The sequence below is a fragment of the Pocillopora damicornis genome, chromosome 3 (assembly GCF_964200805.1).
Source record: "Pocillopora damicornis chromosome 3, jaPocDami1.2, whole genome shotgun sequence".
Taxonomy (NCBI): Eukaryota; Metazoa; Cnidaria; class Anthozoa; order Scleractinia; family Pocilloporidae; genus Pocillopora; species Pocillopora damicornis.
The window spans coordinates 20579408-20589407 of NC_142672.1; the positions used below are offsets into that span (position 1 = coordinate 20579408).

The following is a 10000-nucleotide window of genomic DNA, read 5'->3' on the forward strand; positions in this document are numbered from 1 at the left end:
CTCTGTTGGAGAATGGACACAAGATTTACTTAATTTGAAAAATTATTTCATGTGAACACCACTACGAACACCAATGCAGGACAAACAACTAAGAAGAAACAATAAAGACAAAACAGTTCACTTAAGTGGATGGAAATTGTATACTTAGATTCACAGGACCTCCATATGTCACAGCCCAATTTTATAGAAAAAAATTGGAGAAAAATTGTAGTTCACTGTGTGACAGTGTAATCATTAATAGCTATCTACAGTAAATGTGATGTACCAAAATTAAGTTATTAGGCATATTTACCTCAGCAGCCTTTACCTTTTGTCTCATCAAGGTAAACTGTTTCCTTTTTAGAGCCATAATCATGTATGTAAGTTCCCCTGTCAAACAGGTCACTCACAAACTGTAAATCAAAGTGTTGCATTTCTCAATTAGCAAAAATTTAAAGATTATCATTGCTAGCAATTCTTTATTACAAGGTTTTTGAAACTTAGCTTTATCTTATTTTCAAGGTATATTTAATTTTGACAGATTCTCCCTGGATTCAATCAAACAATCATATATTCCAATATACGATAAATAATGAGGCTGGGGTTCAAAAGGTGAAATGCATACCATTATGCGCTCTTCAAAGAAAGCAACATAGCTAAGAATAACATTTCTTGCAGCTCCAGGACTTTCCATATAATACTGGGTCACTTTCTCTAGGGGCAGTGATCTTTCTACTATGTCTTCAAAATTCTGTAGAACTGTTCTTTCAGTAGACCCTGAAGAATAATCATTTGTAGAATATTCATCTGTGAGTTTGGAGGAATGTAAATGTTATGACACACACTAGCAGTGTGGTTAGCATAAAGAGTCACAAGACTACATGGTATTTGTCAGGTAAATGGAAATTACCAGAAAAGAATATACCTTGTCTCTAAAACAAACTGGTTGTTCAAATGAGTTTCATGCTGTTACTGAGAATTAATACAGCTCTTATGTATGTTTCATATGTACTGAATTAGCTAATTCCTAATAAATAGCATTGGGAATGCTAATAAAAAAATAATAACTGGCCTAAGGTGAATGATAAACAAATATGGCACAATAAATTATATCAAATACAAACAAATGGCATACCTGAAAAAGATGCCACTTGAATGTTTTGTCTCATTATTTCTGTTTGCTGGCCTTTTCGTTCCTTGATAGTTACTCGTGGAAACCCACGGCAATTTTCAGGACCATAATTGGACAAAACCTCATTTAATTTATCAAGGCTTCCAATGCGATAGGCAAACAACCCCAATGAACCCAAAAGCTGCTCACAATTTCTCATCTCACAATGCAGAGAACAAAGATTAATGCTGCTTAATTCTTCCTCCAATAGGAAATTAAGGTCATCTCGAAGGCCTGAACACCTGTATAGAGAGAAAGTAAAGAGAGTTGGTTGGGTCAGATTTGCCACACATGAAACTTGTCTGTATGATACCAATAAGTTTTATCAGGTATCTCACCTTCAAATGTTTGCTTTTGACCTTAAACAATCTAGACAGGTTTCATCTGCATCAACTCCATGGCATGTACAGGCCTCAATGAAAATAAGTATTTAATTAAAATTCATTTCTTAGTTAATTTCATGCACTTTAACAACAGATATAAACATTCAATTCTACAAAATAAAGTCATCATGGCTGTTTTTCACTACAGTCATGTACTACCTCCAATTTGACTTGATGCCATTCTACTTTCAGAAAACTGATCTGATCATAAATCGATGAAATAATTAAAAGCAAGGAAAATATCAAGAGAAATAATTACCCTGATTGCATCACAAAATACACAAAATTCCACGCCATATCCTTTCCCACCAAGAAGGAAATCTTCATCATTTTTTTTGTTGAGAAGAAGCAGCAAGGCCTTGTAATCAAGAGTCACTGCAGAAAAAGGAAATGTAAGGAAAAAATTACAGAAAATACTTTGATGTTCATAACACATGAGACTTAACACATAATAAAAAAATTGTGTCTCAGGAATACTCACTTCACATGATTTAACTTAATTTAATTAAACAATGACTCAATGTTATTGTGCAGTGAAGAAATAATAGGCTCTGTGTCGAATGTTTTCTTTTCCTTTTTTCAATGAGTAACTCTGAATGTTCAATTAAACAGAAAATTTGGCTGCTTTGCCTACTTAATTCCAAACTTTGTCATTTTGCAGTATACTTTTCCTCTTAACTTTCTATCTCTCTTATTAAAAATTACCTGTGAAAGAAATGTTGTACTTTTTACCATCAACCCATACTCCATGTTTTTTGATGACATCTTTCTGATTATTGAGGTTCTCAAGTAACTGCTTAAAATTTGACCTAATAAAAAAAGGAGAGAAAAAATTAAAAGAGAACACTTGCAAAAGCACCTTCATTAATGCAATCCCACTTCTCTGAGTATTCTAGTATTTACAGCAAAAATGATGGCAATAATGTAAGAGCCTTTAAAATTATTCAAAGTCTTCTCTTCAAAACCAGTAACATGCACTATTGTCTGCATGCACCAGCATGTGATCCAATACACATTTTATAACCATATTTTTTTATTTTTGTAAATGATTAGAAATGGTCATTGTAAAATTAGTTGTTATAATTTTTGTTCACTGATTATTTGACCTGATCGACTTACTTAAATCAGCACTTACCTTTTCTCTTTACAGTTCCCAATTGCAAGGGGGTAAATAGACAGTGCGCTCTCAGAGCTTTTGTTTTTAAAATCAATGGGTGCCAGGCCTACAGCTACTTGGTCTTTACCTGAAATAAACCAATACAAAGACACCTTTGCTTAATCTGGCCAGGATTACACTTTCATACTCAAGACTAACAACTCTCAAAAATAAGAACACACCTCCTAGTGGACGTCCATCAAGTTTAATGTTAAACTCTTTGTCTTCTGAGTTGCATGAATGGAGGTGCTGCTCCCTAATTGCCCAGACAAGAACAGAATTTAGATGCACATTCCAAGCATCAAAATCTGCATCCTTGACCCTGGCAATTTTGAATGTTCTCTGCACTGCAGAGAAGACTAGTTTCTTCAGTGCCTTTATCTCATTTTTGGTGAGCAGTACAGGCGTGTCTCCAGCTCTCTGTAGAAAAAAATTATCCAGAAACAGGTTTAGATCAACTGTCACTTTATAGATGTTAAAAAAGGTTGACATCAGTTATGTTCAGAAATACATTCAAAAATAACCCACTAAAAGAAGTCTCAATAACTGCTTTATATATCGTGTTCTGATTTTCAAGCCATAAAACTGAATGAACAAATGTAATTCCCCTCTCAGAAGGAATCCTTTGAAAACTGGATACCTTACCTGAGGTGTAAGATGTAATTTTACTCATAAAAAATCAATATGCTGTACGTCTCACCATGATACACAAAATCATCCTCATGAAATTTGAAATAAAACTCTTATGAATTTTGTCAAATACAACCTTACATGGGGTTTACATTCCTGGTAAGAAAAATGATCACATGACCGATAGCTCATCGCTACAGAAACAAAGCAATGAAAATAAAATAAATAACAAAATACTTAAATTTAATGAATGCAAAAACCTTTACGGTTAGTAACTCACCCCACTCTTTCCTAGTCGAGTCAAGTTCAGCAGAGTTTGCCATGCAGAATCTGGGAGTCTTGTTTGGAGCTTAAGAAACAACAACACCCAGTCTGGTACACGCATGCTTTGGAAAACATTTGCGAGTGTTTGTGGCGAAAGAAGCTCGGTCAAACCATTCCTCGAACCCTTTGATTTTGTAATAATTAGATCAATGACTTCCGAGATGATGCCTTGTACTTTTTCCCTTTCCCCATCCGTTCCGTACAAGAAGCTGTTTCCGAGGACGGCAGCGATGGACTCATTGTACCTCTCAGAAACGTCATCAAGGACAGCTGTTATCTTCCTGCACCTTTTAAGAACTTGTCTTTTCTTGTTTATTGTTCCTAAATCAGGTCGGTTCTTTGTGTCATCGATTGAACTACACGAGGAACTAGACGAACTTGACGGAGTAGATGAGCAACATGGGGAATTAAGGAGGGAAGAATCGTCTAAACTTGCCACCGAGCTTGATTCGAGATGGGAAATCCGTGCTTGGAGTTCCTTCACTTCCATTTCAAGGGAATTTATTCTGGCTGATCTTTCGGCAAGCAAGGAAACGAGCTCCTCGGAGTCTTGACTGGTTTTGGCGCCAAAAGATAAATTTTTCGCGCCCTTGGACTCAAAGTCTAGTGTGGCGGAGTTGACCAGATTTACGATTGCCATAAATCCCGCAGAATTAATAAGTTCGTCAGGAATTTTTTTATTGCGAAGAAGACCAGCAACCAGACCGAACGTGGACACAACGTGGACGGCGTCGGGAATCCTGTCCATCTCCACAACTCCAAACGATGATTTGGCGGGCTGAAGTTCCCGCGCAGCCACACTTTGGATTTCATTGGGAAATATCCTAAATACATCGCGTATGAAAAATTTACGCAGAGGGACGCCACATACCTCTTTCAAAAGTAGATACCAGTGCTTGGAAGGGTCAAGTGTGGCACTTGTAACCCTGCAAAGACTCTGAGCGGTAAAGTCAACCGGGAGCAAGGCGCACGTCGACAATCCGACTGCCTCCATGACTTCACTTTGAATGGTTTCGAAATCGAAAACATGATGCTTTTCAATTTTGAAAATCCCGCCGAAGTTTAATATTATAATATTAGTAAGAATTTAACCAGGATAGGTGGCTAAGTCGTGAGATCGCCACGGGACTTGTCACGGGTCGGAAAGCGTAAACATTGATCGATGCACTAAGTGGCGTGATACTGGAAATTTGATATGGTTGTTGCCCAGGTCGTAACGACACGTGAAAGTAACGATATCTTTTGTTGCTGTTTTGTGGCAAACCAAGCGAAAGAATACATAAATAATTGAAACAGAGACTTTTATAAATACGGCGCCCGGCAGGTATCACCTCTTCTGTGAAAAGGGAGGATCTTAAAAAGACTACGTGATTAGAAACGTCATAATAATAAGGAAACAGGCGGATCAGAAAGAACGCAGTTTTTTAATGAGCATTACGCATAGCAAATTTTCTAATATTTCATGATTTTTATTTTCATTGTTAATAAATGACCCCACATTAACTCGCACGCAATCGCGTATCTCTCGCGGATTCGTGGGCGCCAAGTCTATGTAATTACATTGCGGTGTAATTTATGTGATGACATCCACCCAACACCTTCTTCCCCAACCCTCGGCATCAGTTTATGATGCCTGCTGCGAATTCTTTTCTTGAGCAAAGCTCGTCATGTTAAAAGAACAAAAGTAAACTTTAACCTTTAACCATATGTTTATCAGCTCTTTATCTCTTATGTATTTTATACCATAAGGTTGATTAAGAGTTGGAAAATAAATAATTCATTCCATAAGCTTGTTTGTTGCCTTCCACTCAAACTCATATGAAATCTTACACAAACTTCGCAATAAACATATGCTATGCATGCAAAAGTTATTTTTTGGGCGGTGGGTGGATTACTTGAAACATTTTATGTGATGTCTACATTATTACAAAGGGAAAGAAGAGTATTAATGCGGCAAAGAGCAAAAATGTCGAATTAACTCACACACAGGTATTTTGTGGTAGATTGTGTGTGTTATGCGCGCGAATAACTGTAACCAAAAATAAACTGTATTGGTGCCACGGATACCTGTTAGAACAAAATGCAGATTGCAGACAGGATACAAAATGAAGAGTAGGTACAAAATTTAGACAGCAGATTGTAGACTGGGTACAAAATGCAGACTGAGAATCTTAAGAGTTTTTTCGTCTGGTATGTGATACCATCTCATATTACAACTTACCGAGCGTCACGCAATCGCTTTTTCGCGGTGAGATGATCGGTCGTCACTAGTTTCCATCTGTGAAACTGACGTGACGTCATATGATCTCCGGCGAGAATCTTCGGCACAGTGATCGGGTTCCCATTTGTAAAAACAAATATGGCGGACACTAAAGCTTGAGGCGATTACCATGAGTACGGAGATTGAGGAGATGGTGTGAACGGTGAATGGTGAGTATATAATCTTTAATCATAATAACAATTGTAAAGAACAATCTTCGTATTATTTTGTTCATTTAGGAATTTGCAAGGAAATGCTCTTGTAATGTTATTCACATTTCTGAAGAAACGTCGTTTTGGTCGATGGAGAGATGGGCCATCCATCAAAATGACATAAGACTAGATGAAGGTGAAAGTTTGGTCGAGAGTTAGCGGTAAATGTACTAAGGTCTGTCTGCCTGAAGTGCTGGTAGGCATGCTATAAGAAATTACCATCCTTGTTTTTATAAATTTACCATAAAAATTTCTTTACTGAATTTTCTTTTTTAGAGAATGCAAGATTAAACTTTTTTTTCCTAAAATGCAAATAAGGTCATAGCCTGTTAATGGAAACATGAGCTTACTAGTTACGGTACATGTAAATACAGACCAAACTAATATTGTTAGGTACACTTTTTTATGTTGACACAAATTTATAGAACTAAGCTTCAAGTAAGCTTATTAGAATGTAAAAACTGATACAGTAGATATTAAAAAACCAGGAAAGATTTATTACTCGACGTTTCGGGGTCATCGTGACTCCATTATCAAGAGACTAGTTTAAAAACATGCAAATAAGGAAAGGTACAAGAATAGCATAAATTAGAATGAACGGCTTAAACAAACACCTTTGCACGGATGGAATCCGTTTGCACGTTCAGTGTTGGCTTACGCATGCGAATATACAACATTTCATTAACAAGGCAATCAAATTTGCCGTTACATTTCGCGATGACGTTGAATTGCTCGATCAAGCGTTCAGGTATTTCACTATTGTGCTGGAGGTGGTAGTGTTTGTAGATAGAAGATGATTTCCTTTTGTGCCCTTCTACGCGATCGTGTAAGTGACCACGAGTATAGCCCACATACCCTGCATCACACAGGTTACATTTAAATTCATAAACGATACATTGTTGGTTAACAATAGGGGGCTTAATTTCGCGTTGCTTAAGCTGTTGATCGAGCTTAGGGCTAACGAACACTGGTTGGACACCAGCCCTAAGCTCGATCAACAGCTTAAGCAACGCGAAATTAAGCCCCCTATTGTTAACCAACAATGTATCGTTTATGAATTTAAATGTAACCTGTGTGATGCAGGGTATGTGGGCTATACTCGTGGTCACTTACACGATCGCGTAGAAGGGCACAAAAGGAAATCATCTTCTATCTACAAACACTACCACCTCCAGCACAATAGTGAAATACCTGAACGCTTGATCGAGCAATTCAACGTCATCGCGAAATGTAACGGCAAATTTGATTGCCTTGTTAATGAAATGTTGTATATTCGCATGCGTAAGCCAACACTGAACGTGCAAACGGATTCCATCCGTGCAAAGGTGTTTGTTTAAGCCGTTCATTCTAATTTATGCTATTCTTGTACCTTTCCTTATTTGCATGTTTTTAAACTAGTCTCTTGATAATGGAGTCACGATGACCCCGAAACGTCTAGTAATAAATCTTTCCTGGTTTTTTCTATGCCTTTGCTTTAGCAAATCCCTGCTGATCAACAGTAGATATTAACCATACAATATCATTTAAGTCATACAGTTGAAAAACAACTAAACTATTTGCCACCATGCAAGTTGGTAACAATGATTAGCCCTCAAAACAGCATAATACTCAACAAGTATACTAATTGGAAAATTAAACGAGACTTACCTGTAAGTTGAAGTTTGATTGAAATTCTATCCGTCACCAAGCACTGAGGGATTACGTGAGATAGCATTGCGCCTGCGCGACTCAGTTTTTAAAGCACTTGCCATGTGTGCAGGGGAAAGAAAACCCTGACCAGCAAAATGGGAGGGCCTTAAAAGGGAGGGCACGTAATCCCTCAGTGCTTGGTGACGGATAGAATTTCAATCAAACTTCAACTTACAGGTAAGTCTCGTTTAATTTTCCAATTCTATTCCGTCACCGCACTGAGGGCTCACGTGAGACTTCAAAGCCCACTGCACACATGAACAGAGTAATGACCAACCAACAAAGTCATATTGGTCAAAAACAGTTTATTAACTTTACTCTTGTAACAAAACGTTAGAAAAGCTATCTGTGTTGATAACAGGCTTGCTATAAAACTTTGCAAAAGTGTCAGATGAGCTCCATCCTGCAACTGATAAGATGTGCTCTAATGGTACAGATTTCAACAAAGCCTTAGATGTTGCGGCAGCCCTAGTACTGTGGGGCTTGAAAAAGTTTACATCAATTCCTGACTTTTGCATTACAGCTTTGACCCATCTACTGATGGTGTCCTGGGAAACTGGTTTAAATGGCTTGTAATGACTAATAAACAATTGTTGTGCACCTCCACATAGAGAAGAGGTACGATTAAGATATGCCTTCAAGGTAGTGACAACACAAATGTTAGGGTTGTCCGGGTAAGCTTCAAACTTAACAACAGTGGGTTTCGACCCTGGCTTAGACTGTTTAATAGGCCTGGAGATAATAAAAGTCACAGAAGTTTCTGAAACAACCATGTCCTCCAAAGACAAGTAGTGAATTGTCTGCCCCCGTTGAGCTGATACTAATGACATTAAAGTGACTAATTTTAAAGTCAGATCCTTTAGTGAGCAGTCTGTAATAGAGATTGTCTTAAGATAGTTCAGAACCTTGCTCACATCCCATGTCTCAGTATATCTTGGGTTGGAGGGTCTTGCTTCGTAAACTCCTTTTGAGAACCTCTTAACACTCTCTTGTGCTCCAAAAGTCATCCCGTCCACAGGCTTTAAGACACTGGATAGAGCAGACCTTGCAGTGTTAATACCACTGTAACCGATGCCTGACTCAAATAGCTCCACTAAAAAATCTAGTGCCTGGGGGACAGTGGCAGAAACTGGATCAATCTGTTTTTTATGACAATATGTAGTCCATCTTTTGATGTAAGATGAATACTGCTTTGTAGTTCCTTTCCTCCAGGACTGTAAGATGATGGAGGTTGCCTTTTGAGAAATTCCTTGTGTCTCATAGGACTGCCGGACAATCTGCATGCAATCAGAACCATTTTCCTGAATAGGGGGTGGACTTCTTGTGGCATCCCCGGCATTTGTAAGGCAGTTCGTTGTTGTGGTAACACTCTTGGAGCAGCCACTAACATGCGAAGAAGTTTGGGATACCAACTCTGGGTTGGCCACATTGGAACTATCATCAATCCCTCTGCACAATCGGTTTATATTTTCTGTAGGCATCTTGCAATTAAACTGAAAGGAGGGAAAGCATAGAACAAGTGTTTATCCCATGTTACAGAAAATGCATCAATAAAGGCTGCCCCTGGGTCAGGTTTCCAGGATACATAGCATGGAACCTGATGATTTAGTCTGGATGCAAAGAGGTCTATGGAGGGCTCCCCCCAGATATCTGTGATCTGTTGGAAAATATCAGATCTTATCATCCATTCCTTGTTGTCTGAGAAAACGCGTGATTCCCTATCTGCCTCAACATTTTTGGTCCCTGGGATATGAGCAGCTGTTAACCATATTTGTTTTTCTATGCACCACTGCCAAATATCTTTAGCAATAGTGTGACATTCCCTAGAATGTACACCTCCCATAGCATTACTATAGTTCACAGTTGTAGAGTTATCAGAGTAAATCTTAACGTGAATGCCTTGCTCATTTTTGCAAAATGCCTTAAGTCCAAAAATTGCAGCTAACAGCTCCAGACAATTAATGTGATATTTTGCTTCTTCCTCTGACCATCTACCCCCTATTTTCTCTGTCTCTTTGACAGCTCCCCATCCTTTAGTTGATGCATCGGTGTAAATTATTACATCAACCTTTGAATTAGGCAATAATATGGGGTAGTTATTTGTCTGTATGTTATCATACCACCACTTTATCTCTGAAAAGCTTTCTTGGGATAATCTCATTTGAGCATTATAATTGCCATAGTTTTGTCTTAAGG

The 10000-nt window shown here is 38.0% G+C and overlaps 1 protein-coding gene and 1 pseudogene across 2 annotated transcripts in view; both read right to left on the minus strand.

The window, feature by feature from the left end:
* Window positions 1-4652, minus strand: part of LOC113676673 (uncharacterized) — a 10203-nt pseudogene extending 5551 nt beyond the window's left edge. The window contains exons 1-10 of the transcript XR_016185359.1: window positions 3600-4652; window positions 2872-3109; window positions 2669-2777; window positions 2239-2342; window positions 1793-1908; window positions 1489-1562; window positions 1115-1392; window positions 605-756; window positions 308-392; window positions 1-2 (exon numbers count right to left, since the gene is read on the minus strand). The exon at window positions 1-2 is cut by the window's left edge and continues 213 nt beyond it. The product of XR_016185359.1 is annotated as an uncharacterized LOC113676673 (transcript). The remainder of the gene's footprint in view (window positions 3-307; window positions 393-604; window positions 757-1114; window positions 1393-1488; window positions 1563-1792; window positions 1909-2238; window positions 2343-2668; window positions 2778-2871; window positions 3110-3599) is intronic.
* Window positions 4653-8118: 3466 nt separating this feature from the next.
* On the minus strand, window positions 8119-9423 carry LOC149048773 (uncharacterized). Its single transcript, XM_089202143.1, has one exon. It carries the CDS (start codon window positions 9283-9285, stop codon window positions 8119-8121), a length of 1167 nt encoding a protein of 388 aa, XP_089058269.1. The 5' UTR covers window positions 9286-9423.
* Between the last annotated feature and the right edge of the window lie 577 nt (window positions 9424-10000).

Excerpts from the sequence above, each read along its gene's own strand:
- LOC149048773 (XM_089202143.1), bottom strand. The coding sequence starts at position 9,285 with ATGCCTACAGAAAATATAAACCGATTGTGCAGAGGGATTGATGATAGT.